This window comes from Gavialis gangeticus, unplaced genomic scaffold (assembly GCF_001723915.1).
Source record: "Gavialis gangeticus isolate Ggan-Ray unplaced genomic scaffold, GavGan_comp1, whole genome shotgun sequence".
In the NCBI taxonomy this organism is placed as follows: Eukaryota; Metazoa; Chordata; order Crocodylia; family Gavialidae; genus Gavialis; species Gavialis gangeticus.
The window spans coordinates 163,020,860-163,033,835 of NW_017729024.1; the positions used below are offsets into that span (position 1 = coordinate 163,020,860).

The 12,976-nt window shown below is 42.9% G+C and overlaps 1 protein-coding gene across 3 annotated transcripts in view; it reads left to right on the forward strand.

The window, feature by feature from the left end:
* Positions 1-12,976, forward strand: part of PDZD2 (PDZ domain containing 2) — a 241,587-nt gene that overhangs the window by 201,301 nt on the left and 27,310 nt on the right. For 2 of the 3 annotated variants that reach the window (XM_019518002.1, XM_019518004.1), the window contains 5 exons: positions 1,052-1,223; positions 2,300-3,099; positions 6,038-6,182; positions 7,597-11,239; positions 12,163-12,280. In XM_019518002.1, the coding sequence (XP_019373547.1) occupies positions 1,052-1,223; positions 2,300-3,099; positions 6,038-6,182; positions 7,597-11,239; positions 12,163-12,280 (4,878 nt within the window). The remainder of the gene's footprint in view (positions 1-1,051; positions 1,224-2,299; positions 3,100-6,037; positions 6,183-7,596; positions 11,240-12,162; positions 12,281-12,976) is intronic. The other variant, XM_019518003.1, reaches the window with a different exon arrangement.

A 12,976-nucleotide genomic window follows, 5' to 3' on the forward strand; every position in this document is an offset into this window, starting at 1 on the left:
CCCCCCCCCCCCCGGCTGCTGCAGCCCATGAAGGGACTGGTGGGATGGGTAGGACTACAATTTAACCCCTTTGGGGTTGCATGCAGCCCATAGGCTACCAGTTGGACAGCCCTGGTCTGCACTGCAGATGCCTTCTACAGTGTGGATGGCATAAAAGACTACTTTTCACATGTCACTTGTCACAATCTGATTTTTTAACTAAATGCTGTAATGTAATTGAGTATTGTTACAACTGAGCTCTGCTTGGGGTTGAGCTCATGTTGATGAAGAAACTAAAAATGGGGAGTCTGGTTGCAATCCTTGGGTCACTGGATTTACTAATAGACAACTGATTGGTTTCTGTATACTGTTATAGTAGCGGAGCAACTTGGAATCTCTACAAGGAGATATATTCAGAAGCAGAGAAGGAGCACTTTTAAGTGCAGCCTCTCAAGGGGATTGAAAAGGTGGATGCTTATGTACCTGATTTTTATTCCCAAACGCCCATGTTGAATACTCCCTGCACAAATTGAGAGTGTGCAGAAAACATGGGCATTTTTATTCAGGTGCCTAAACATGGACTTGGGTGTCAAACTTCAGCCACCTGAGTGTGACAACATGGGCCTTTAAATGCATTGTTTTTCTCTTCCCTTATTTGTAGACTTGGGATGTTACTCCTTACTTTAATCATGAGGCCAAGGCCTTGTTGACACTTTCCTTGCAACTACCAGCATCAAGCCAGTAGAGCACGCACACATCCATGCTGCTTCTGGTGCCTCCACTGCCACAGGTATGCCACTGCAATATAAAGTGGACCCTGCCAAAGGGGCTGTGGCAGCCAGAGGAAGGCACAGAAGCATCTACATGGATGGAAGCAGCAACCTTACCCCGCTGGGCAGAGGTGGGCTAGCTTTGCTGGCAGAAAGGAGGGGATTCTTCTGCCACAGAACTCCAGTTCTGCCAGCAAGTTTGTAGCATAGACTAGGCCTTAGAGGTGGTTGTAGGGTAGACCCAGAAGTTGCTTTACAAATAAGTGACCACCAGTCGCCAGTTGGGTTTGTTTTATTTTCAGCAGGGATCTGTCAGTTCTGAAACGGAGCTTTCTCAGTACTTCTCACAAGATGGCCCAAGCCAGCTGTCATTTTCTGATGCTGTAGTAACAGGCTTCAGTGATGAAGAGCAGCTCCGTCAGAAGAGTGGAAGCAGCTCTCTGGATGACAGCTCTCTTCCTCCCAGCAATCTAAGTAAGCAAGAGCAATCTAAGAAAATGACAAGATACTTATGGGATAGTTGCTGCTTGCATTCTGGTTTGCTTTACTAAGTTGCAGCATTTTGATAATTGGACTGCGCAGAAATGTCAGCCAACATTTATAATTTGATGCTACAAAAGATGAACGAAGTAATTTAAAAGCAATGCACATACCGTAAGTTTCCAGGAAAGTTTGCCTGGATTGCATCTCTGACTACATGCAATCAGATTTATATTACAGCCTTGGCAGACCAGGTATAAGTTGACATCACTGTAGGTTGATCATACCAGTAATGATTATTTGCTTGCTGTATTTCTATATAATCACTCTTAAATATCTCTGATATGTGCAACTTTGGTTTTGCATCAGCACCTATGCCTTGGTCTCTTGTAGCACTTGGCTGAAACAACCTTGTTACCTCTTCTTTATTCACTCTTATCTCATTTTAAGACTTGGATGAAAATATATCTGTTCTCTCTTGCCTATGCCTTTGATATAACCTCCCACTCTTCTGTCAGTTTTCTTTATATAGCTCTACAAAGCATTTTTGACACGGTTTGTCAGAAGGCTACTGTACAAAATATGGTTGTATTATATATAAAGGTTTTACAAGAAGAGCATAAGAATGAAGTCTTAGAACACCTAACATTCTTAATGAAAGATAGGATGGCTTTTTTGTCTCTGAATTTGTGCCTCTCTCTTTAATTGATTTTGTCTGCTCTGCCTATAGATATAAGGAGAATTTCAAGGATATCTTGTTGTTTGAAGTAAAATAAAAAAGTGCATGTGCTCCCTTTTCTTTTTGGGGTCATAGTCATAGTTCAGTCGCATGCTGAAAATAAAACCAGATGTGCAGTAAACAGATTTCAAGAAGCACCCATAAATCATAATACCATCTGTCATTTCTGTTGCTGTGGATGGTAGGTATGTCTTAGAGAAGAGGACATGGAAAAACTTCAGAAAGCAAACATTTCCTCTAATAAATAAGCACATAGGTCCTTTTATGAAGAGGTCTCAGTTTGGTCTAAAAATAGCCAAGAAGTACAGTTATGTATTTTTTTTCCCCCTAGCTCCCAAAGAAGCAGGAACCATGAAAGCGGGTAGCCTTGCTTCTCCAAGCAATGGAAAGCCGCCTTGTCTTCTCAACAGGCACATGGAATGTGTCCGACAGGGTAGCCTTAGTAGCAGTCCCAAGTATGTCCGGAGCCCGTTTCTGCGACAGAGGAGGGTTGTTTTCTATGATGGTGATGTTAGTGATGAGGATGAAGACGCCCACTTTCAAAGGGGACAGGGGAACAAGGGCCAGAAAATCACTGAGAAAGACTGTGATATTGTCATCGCCACCTCTTCAGTTGAAATTGATGACGAGAGTCAGGATGGTGAATTACCTCGACACATTGGCAGTGAAGCATCTACTCCTCTCTATGGCAACTCCCTGGAGTCTGAGGATAGCACTCTGGAGCAAATAGACTCTCCCTTCTTTCCAATCAAAGCATTTGATTACTCAAGCATGCCTGAGTTTCGCCCTGGTAATCTGTGCGTGAAGGAGCTCCGAGAGGCACAGCTTGAATCAAAGAGATCTCCTAAGCTGGAGCACAAAGCAGTCACAAGAGTAAAAAGTATGATGAGCACTGAGTGCCGTAGTCTTCCGAGGCAGAAGATTGAGGAGCACAGTCTCTGTGATAAGCCTGTTGCAAGGGTACCTCCTCATAGCAAAAAGACTGGTCCCGACAGCTCTGAGCAGAGCAATGTTGAAATAGTGACTCTGGTTCGGAATGAAGATGAATCCTTTGGACTGGATTTGGAAATCCAAGCCACACCTTTAAGAATTATGATAACAGGCTTAAGGCCAGGAGGAGCAGCTGAGAAGGTAATGGTCAAAAAATACAAGTCTGTTTTATTTGGTTTCTCTTTGTGGAGATTTATATTTGATAAAGGAGATACGCACATGTGCAAACAAGATCTGTTTGGCCAAAATGTCTCATCTCTTCTCTTTTTAGAACACGATTTAACTAAATGCTGAGAGATGTATGCATGCCCCTGCTAATTTAAGCTTGAAAAAGTCAAGAAGCAAATACTGCTTGTGGAATAATCCATGTTAGTAATTGTTTTTGGGGGGTTGCTACATTTTTTTTTTTTCATCTTACCAGAAACAGACCATTTATGTGGCAGGTTACGTATTGGTGACAGAAAGAGGGATAGCTTATCAAGAGACTTCAGAATTGTGTCTCAATTTGAAAAGTAATAATTCTAGTTCCCATCTGTAATCACACACACACACCCACACCCAAAAGGTATGATATAGTCATGACTGAATGAGGTTCCTAGGTGCTGTGATAGTAATACAAATAATAAATTGTATGTGGCTATTTTAGCTGGACTTGTTATGCTGGGGATATTTGAGTCATATCTGTATAGAACGGATTTTAACTAAATCACTGAACCATTTGAAGGCTCTGTAAGCAGTGTTTGGCACAATGTTATAGCACCTATAGGGTCAGGCTCGATACCACCTCTTAGGCCTGTAAGGGTGATTCTCTTCTAGCCTGTTTGGCTAAGCACAAATAGTGAAAAAGCCTGAGGCTGGATTGATTCATTCTTCACAGGTAAACAGTGTAGATTGAACTGATAAGCTAGTGAACAGACATTGACTTCCAATTCCAGAAATTCAGCCACATGCCTCCAGTGTCCCAGGCCAGAAGCCAGGGAGGAGGGGGACACTAGATCATGCCTCCCTGCTCAGCTGGAGCAGACAGTGTGGTCCAAGGCTAGCCTGCCCACCCTGCAAGGGAGGATTTGCGGGGGAGGTGCAAAGCATCCTGGGATTCTGGGGGACTGTGCATTAACTTGAATCTGGAGGGGATCTGGGAAAGCAGTACAATAAACTGATTTAACCTAAATCAGTTAAGTCTGATACTACATCCATCCAGGTTTATCTTAAACCAGTTTCAATAATTTTGAAAGTGGTTGATGTGCACTGAACTTCTGTTGTGTTACAGATTTGAACCAGTTTCTAATCACTTATACCAGTTTATGTATAATTTCTGTTCCTAGCCTTTAAGCCCAGAAAATGCATTAACATATCTACTTTTGTAACACACCCTCATCTTACCCTTAAGACTGAGTCGCAAAAGAGCAGTTGCGGGAGTAGGATCAACCCACCTTTTACAGTAGCAGTTTCTTAAGGATTCAGACAGAGTGGAATAGTATTGTGCTCAAGTCTATAAGTCAGGGGCAGACAATAATTTTGGCTGGAGTGCCACTTAATAAGTTTTGGTGAGCTGTCGAAGGCTGCATAGGTAATCCCACCCCTTGACAGTTGCCCTGCCTCTGGTCACCATATTGGGACTGGAAATCCTGCTCCGTAACCCCTGACCTTTGCCACTGAACGTGGCAGATACTCTTTTTGGGAGGGAGGGGGTTGCCATGTTAGAACAAGAAAAAAACAAAAACAAATCATACCCGAAAAGTCAAAAATCTACTATAACATTTTAATTTTAGTACAAAAAATATTTTTGACGTATGTTTGCATAGTGCATATGGAGGTGATCACATAATAACTCAAAAAAAGTCTTAGTCTTGTATAATTGTAGGTGGTGGGTGGTGGGGGTGTATGTATGGTGGAGTGTGTTTGTGTGGGGGGGGTTGTGAGGGGGTGTGGCTGTGTGTGGGGGGGCATAGAGTATGTTGGAGTGTTGGTATATGTTGATGAGGGTTGTGGGGGTAGGATGCAAGTGTGTGAGGTTTGTGGGATGTCAGCAGCAGCAGCAGGTGGGGGTGCTCAGGGCATTCGTGCCCAAAGCAGGCACTGGTGCACAGCTGAGTGCAGCTCTGGCCAGTGCTGTGCATGGGAGGACACTGGGGAAGCTAACTGGGTCCCCATGGGGGTGGCTACAGCAGGGGCAGCAGCAACCCCACCCAGAAGCTGTGTGCTGGCAGGGCCCGGGCCTTCCACCCACAAGGGTGGTAGCAAGGTGTAATAGGGTATATGGGGATGGTATGTGTGGATGCCTTGCTCCCACCCACGTGGGTGGGAGGCTTGGGCTGGACACAGTTCATTGGTGAGCACTGCGGGCCAGATGAAAGTGCCTGGCGGGCCGTGTTTTGCCCACCCCTGCTCTAAGTCCATTTATGTACCTAATAGGTGGGACAGAATCTGGCCTTCAGTGACTCTTTACCATTGAGAGGAAGTATGGCATGTCAATTTGAGTTGGACTCTGGGAGTTGGGACTTCTCGGTCCTACTGCTATTTCTGCCACTGATCTATTTTTTAATGCTGGAAAACATATGTAGCCTATCCCCCAAAAGCCTGATTCCAGCCATGACATCCAGCCATGAATAATGTCATTAAAAGACTCCATTTAGTTTAATGGTTCTATTGGGTCCCAAGCCTCATGGCAGGTTGTGGTAGATAGGAGACAACGTTGCTGAGAGAAGCCCTTGAGACGTTAGAACCGATTATACCAGAACCCCTTTAAATGAAAGGGACTGTGTTAATTTTCCTCATAGCACCATCTTTGAGTGCTCAGCAACATTTTCAGCATACTTCACTGGGATTGTGGGTGGCCTCTTGTGTTGGGCCATGGAAAGAATAGGAGGTCTTGCCTTTGTTCCCCTCAGGGCCAGGCATAGTCTGTATGCCTGCTTCCTTGACTGTGCATGAAATGTTACCAGTGTTCTCCGTCCTGTAACTTAGAAATTGGGAGTGTTGCTCTGAAGCCATTGATATTTCTATTACCAACTGCCCTCTGCTTCTGGGACTGAGCCTTTCAGGTATTTATTTTCATTCATATCTGTCATTCTATCAGGACTCGGAGGGAAAGCTGGCTGTAGGAGATGAGATTTCTTCCATCAACAGTGCCCCTGTCAGTGGAATGACATATGAGGAAATCTGTCTGCTTATGCAGAATCTCCCCACGTATGTGACATTTGGGGTGCAGAAAGCAGTGCCAGGTAAGGGCATTTTCTGACAACATTGAAGCACGGGAAGGCTTGATCAAACATTTTGCTAACTTGGCTTTCAAAGATAATTTGAGTGGGAAGGACATTATTTTTAGGATGATGATACAGCATGTCATCAATGAGCCAGGGTTTTCCATCATTTACAGCATGCATTGTAATTCTATACTAAATGTTGAAGGCACAGATTTATAGTATATCTTTTCCCATACAGTATTTAGAAGTTTTGAGCTACTTAAGGGGGACTGAGATTAACCCATCAGTAGCATGAAGATGTCAACAGCCACTTTGATGGCCATTCTTTTTCCAAGATTACGTACTTTGATCCTCGTTAGTCTACCAACTCTCTTTAAATGTAAGGTTTAAGTAGTATTTTGTGATCAGACAACAATCCAGATTTTTCCCTTGATAAATCCCCCAGTAGGGATATATATGTGTACTGCAGTCTCCTTGTACCCACTATTTATATGAATTCTGCAGCATGGAAATGATTCTTGGAAAAGAACAACATTGCTTCTCAGCTTCTTGGAGGTTCAGGTGAATGGAAGAACAGTACAGTAGTATATTTTGTTTTATCTTAGCTAGAATTGGTCCTCCAATTGGTCTATATATGGTGACTTACCCTAATTATCTTCCTGATGCTTGTGAGGAATTCCTGGTAGGCCAGGTACTTCTCTTCCCCATTCCTCAGGCTATCCTGAGCATCACAGAGGCTCCTGGTAGTAGGGGTATGTGCAGGTTGGCACTCTTCACAAGTGTGCACATTCCTTCCTGAGATATATTTATTTATTTGTGTGTGTGTTTGGGGGTAGGAGTGGGGAGAATGATGGCAGGTATCAGTCACCTATCTGGGATTGGATCAAATGCTTATTAGATGGGAGGGAAGTTCTGAGCCACAAATCCTGTAAACACAGGCACTTAACTTTACCCGGGTGTGAGAAATTAATTACATGCATAAGTGCTTACAAGATCAGAGCCAAAATATTTTCTGTTGCTCATCACTGGGGCATCTAAGCACCTCTAATTATTTTGCTAGTCTTCAGGTACTTAACACAGTTATGGAAGGCCGGTATTACCTGTTCTTTTTCCTAATTCTGTTGGTTAATAGGTCTGTCTTGTTGCATACTTGTGCTTTGATGATGAGCATACTGTTTCGGTTTCAGAGTTTAAAATAAAACTAATCAGAATCACTAAAAGTGTCTTCCTTGAGTGTGTTGTTTTGGTCACACTGGATTGTGATTACTGCTGAAGATTGTGAAAATCATAGTGTATTAAAAGAATTGCAGGGAAGTTAGGAAACATCAAAGTGGCTTATAAGCGTGTCTGGTTTTGCTCATATTTTGTGCCTTGTTTTCCATAGCTAATTGAAGTTAAGTGTTTCACTTGCTTTTTTTAAATCTTGATTCAGATGTGGACAGACTTACAAACCTCAACATGCTTTCAGGGCCAGATGCCCAACCCAGCAGCAACGTTGTAGCTGAAGAAGGAATAGCATCTGGGAAACTAGAAAAAGGGACTTTCCGGAGTGATGGTGTGGACCTTGTCACAGAAAGAACAATGCTGCCACCTTCCGCCACGACCAAAGAGGTGCAAGTAGGTTCTTCAGAAATCAGCTGTGCTGAGGTCAGTGCTGTGATTCCCATCACGGATATTGATGACTTGCTCAGCAAACTGAATTCTTCAGAGGACAGAAGCTCTCAATCGCCACCAAGAGCAGTGAGCCCCATTAGAAAGGAGTGCACTGCCAAGCATAACTGTGGGACAGAAGAGGGTTGTCCCACTAATTCTGAGCCAGAGATGGTGACGAATGAGGTATCTGAAAAAACTATCAATTATGCATCTAATGCACAGGGGATTTTGGGATTATCAGTGTTGGATTCCATTAAGACAGGCAAGCTTTTTACTGTGAATAAAAACTGTTTAAATAACTATTCTAGGAATTTTAGCAGTTTGAGTGAAGACAGTTATTCTGGAGCCGATTCTGTGGAAGACAGCAGAAACAGCCCGTTTCTAAAGTCTATGTATGGTGCTGCAGAGGACTCCCACTCGGACACAGAATCACTCACAGAAGCTCCTGATGCTCCTGGAGACGTTTTACTTTTGCCATCTGTTGCTGATAATGCCTCAGGGGCCTGTAATGTGACAGAGTCAGATGAGGAACAAATTGAAATTTGTTGCATGAATAATAAGCTGCAAGAGTCTGCCCAGGAGCAGTGGCTTGCGTCTGCTGCAAGCTTACCCCAGCCATTCCCACCACACATTGCAAAAGTTTCACAAGCAGAGGATTGTACAGGACATGGTTCACCGGATACAAAGCTCCACAAACCTCTGTGTCTACCAGAAGATCAAGGGTGTCCCATTCCCCCACGTCATTTAAATACTGAAAATATACTTCCCTCCACTTCCTTACTCTCTCCTTCCTCAGATACTTTACCAGATAAAGATACCCTAAAAAGTTCAGTAGCTTGTGCTTTCCATAACAATGGTGCCTTAAGTACAGAAGACAGGCTAAGCTTAGAGATCAGTGAAAAGTCTGTGGAGTCCTGCGAATCTGTACAAGATGATGCATCTTTGCAATGTGAAAGAATAGGTTCCTGCGTGAGTAGGAGTGGTAACAGCTTGGAGATCCATTTGCTAGACAAAGAACACCCTGACAAAGAAGAGGGATCCAAATTTGAAAGAGAATTGGCAGCTGATGATTGCAGTCACACAGTCGGTTATCATTCTCTTTTGGTGAAGAAGGAAACAAATAGTTTGGCTAACCTGTATAAAGCAGAGGATAATCATGTCCACTCTTTATTACAAAGAGTTACATCCAGGTCAACCCTTTCTCCAAAATCAAAAGATCTAAGTAAGACTAGCACTGCTCCTGACTTGTCAGAGAAAAATGAAAAAGTTAATGGTGTAACTTCGGGAAGGGGTTCTAATGCGAAAATCCAGAGTTCCAGTACAAATCACGTCAAAGGAGTCACTGTACCACATACGCCTTCTTCACAGAAAAAATCACATCAGGAATCCAAGGGAATAGCCCAAAAGCATGTAGTAGAAGCACTGTTAAATAACCAGAGAGCCAAAACAGGACAGAAGCTAAAGAGTCTAAGCATCAAAAGTAAACCAAAAGCAAATGCAGAACCTCCTAGCCCTAATCCTGCAAAAAGCAGTGGGATTGATCAGCGAAGGATTTCTGTTTCTCCACAGTTATCACCCAAGCTTCTCATAAAGAAAGCATCAGTGTCCCATAACATGCCTACAAACACAGAACCTGGCAAGAGCTTTTCAACAGCTTCAAAGGCTCTTAAATCAGAGCATGAAAATAAGCTATCTTTACTTGCATGTAAAGAAACATTTTCCCCCTTGCTGAATGGTGACAGCAGCCCAAAGCAGAGTAGTGACACTAAAACCAATGGCAATGTTGAGCTAAATGTTAGTGGGGAATCAGAACACCAGAGGGGATGTGGAAAGCAAAATGAAAGGCCAGCTTCAGTGCAGTGTGAAGAAAAAGGTGGTAAGATGAATGGTGATATTTTTAAAACAAAAGAAGATCAGTTCAAAGTAACCATGTCTCCTAAAGGTACACCAAAAAGTGAGCATGCAAAAAAGAAAGTAGAGAATCATGGAACAGGTCTGAACTTGATAAATAGTTATTATAGAGAAGGCAACGTGAAGCCATTTGGTCCTCACATCATAGGAGTATCTAACAAGGACTCTTCCTCATTGAGGTCTTCCCCAATTCAGCAGGAGCAGCCAGAAGGACAGGAAATTCAACGCACCTTCATTGAAGTGAGGCTCTCCTCTTCTTCCTCCTCCTCCTCACTGGCACCATCTTCACAGCTGCTGCTGTTGGAAAAGGCAGAAGATAGCAATAAAAAGATCAGCCACTGGATCGAGGAGCTAGGGACTGCACAGTATTTCACAAGAATAGATGCTGTTGGGAGTGGAAGTCTATACTGTGGATCAAAACCAGTGTCAAGGACTTACTCAGTGCCAGCTCAGTTATCAGGTCACCTGAGGGAAGATGGTGCCATTATAGGTGTTCCAGCAGACCATATGCAAGATCTTCAGAGCCACGTTGCAGGTGAAAAATGCACCCAAAAAGAGCCAGACACGTTAAAAATTGTCCATTTAAATATGCTGAATGGCCAGAGCACCCAGAGCGAAAGAGAACAGGCATATACTTCCAAAAGCATCCCAAAACCAAGCCTTGAGGAGCAGCCTTTAGCCAATGAAAATAGCTGCTCTGTTATAGATAAACAAAAACCTTTAAGAAGAAACTATTACTATTATGAACTGAACTGGCCACATGACCCTACTTCATCTTTTTCTGTCAAACAGCGAATCAAATCCTTTGAGAACCTGGCACACTTTGATAGATCTGTTAAAGCTGTAGACATACACTCCACCTCCAGCGGTTCTAAGTCACCTGTTGGCAGAAGATCTTCTAGTGGTATCACTTCCATTGCCCCTGCCAGTCCAAGTGATGCAGTGCGGGCACTGAGACGAAGTTTAAGTTCATACGGCGATGGTCAGAGCAACATTCCACCATCTCCACAGCTGACAAAATCATCAACAAATATAGACTTAGCCCAAGTGCAGAAGAACTCAACAGAAGGCAGCAAAGATGATGCAAATTTGAAGAAAAGCAAGGGTGAAGGTACTTCAGGGGATCTGAATGTCTTGCTTCCCCCTGTGTCCCATATGCGGAGAAGCAGAGGTCACTGCAGGCAGTTGATGTCCCGCTCAAAGCTCAGGGAGCTCAGAGCACTGAGCATGCCTGATTTGGACAAGCTGTGTGATGAGGACTTTTCAGTGGAACCTAAGACCACTCATTTCAAAACTGAACTGGAAATTACACCTAGGAGGTCTCTTGGCCTGCCTGCTGAAAGTGGTGCTTCTCCTGCCCTTTCCAACCTTGCGAAGTTGAACAGGCTGTCTTCCAGAGGAAGTGCTCCTTGGACTAGTGGCTCAGGAACTCCTGGCTTCGCATCTGATGATGAAGTACCACATGATAGCTACCTAGGTCAGAAACACTCAGGAAAAAGTTGGTCAATCAGGTGAGTTTAATGTTTTTCTAATATCCTTTTTTTAAAAATATCTGTAAACGAGAGAGGTAATTTCCCAAAATACCATTGATTTTTCCCTCCTGCTGGCTTTTTTCAGGCAAACTTTCCAGTTATGTAGGATTGGGCTCCAAACCCATCCATGTTCATTCTGTTTCAATGGGAATGGCTTTGGATCAGGTCCTTAGTCTGGCTTCAATCACATGTAGCCTTCTTCCTGCTTTATTTTTGAGACCTGTTGTATTGTTTCTGGTGATCAGTATCCCTTGCCTAGCTCCATTGCAGTGAAGGCTTAAATGTCCTTACTAAAAGGGCTGGATTTCAGCAAACTATCTTTGGCAAGATCATGAGGTCCACCAACTCCTGGAATCAGTGCATTGAAATAAAGCCACTACGATTTGAGGTCTGCAGCTCTTTCTCTGCTTTCCTTTCTCCTGTCTACAGTTGGTTGTAGCCTGCCTTTCCCAGTATAACAATTAGCAAATTGATTCTCACTCAAGTAGTGGCTTGTAAGTGTAGCTCTCTTGATTTATTTATTTATTTTTTTTATACTGTTGATTCCTAAAATCCTTAGGGAAAAATCACAGCCTGACTTTTATTTTTTTAAGGCCTGTTTTAAATCATCCTCCCCTTTTCTAGCCACAGCATAAAATATTTTGACACTGAAAATACTTGCTGTGTGTACAGTCAGCAATGTGACTTTCATAAACTGACAGTGCTAAAAGTGCTGCAACAGTTTACATCTAAGGGTGTTATACTGGAAATGCTATCTCTTACTCTTTTAATGAAATAACAGTTATACAACAGATTAAATAGGTGTTAGATGTAAAGTGAACCATAGATATTGAAATATGTCTGTGAACCCCCAGATAGCAATATAACTTACTGCTCTCTTTTACATTTATGTACATATTCAGCTTGGATCAGCTATTGGTCTCAACTCTGGACCAGCAGAAATTGCAATCTGTTTTATCATCAGTGATGGCAAAATGTGATGTCATCACTATGCTCCAAGAAGTTAAAATGCAGGCAGAGGTAAGAAATGAAAGATCAAAACTCGGAATGTGTGGCCAGGGCTGATGAATTATAAATAAAGAGTTACTGGTATTTTTTAAAATTGTAGGTTTATGTATACTCCAAGTAATTTTAAAATTCAGCTTGTAGCCTTGTTCTCTATGCTCTTTTATTATCAATAGTACCACTACACGTGACGTTAGAAAATCTCTGTACTTTCATAATGTTGCTTTGAAAGGCCTTGTTATATAGGCAATTATTTTGGGTGGAGGACCACTTACTGAGTTTTGGTGAGTTATCAAGGGCACCAAGGGTAACCCCACCCCTTGATGGTTGCCCTGCCCCTGGTCACCATATTGGGACCTGAAGTCCAATGCTGTGCTCCCCCATCTCCCCCTGCCTCCCCCGACCTTTGCCACCATTCTTGTAGTTCCTGGTCATTGAATGTCAGAACACCCTTTTAAGTTAGGAAGTAGTGTTAATGATGAAGGGAAATGAGCATGAAGCAATTTAAAGGTTGATATTTTTCAAATATGACATTGGAGCAAAGCTAAACTTATTCTAAGTACTTCAGAAAATCCCATCTTAAGGTCTTGTCAGTATAGGGAAGCTAGTGCCCAGTAAGCTGGGGTAGGAGTTTACAGTACACTAACTGCACTGGCTCCCCATATGGACACTCTTAGGGCACAGTAAGCAAGGAATAAGGTTTCTTCACCT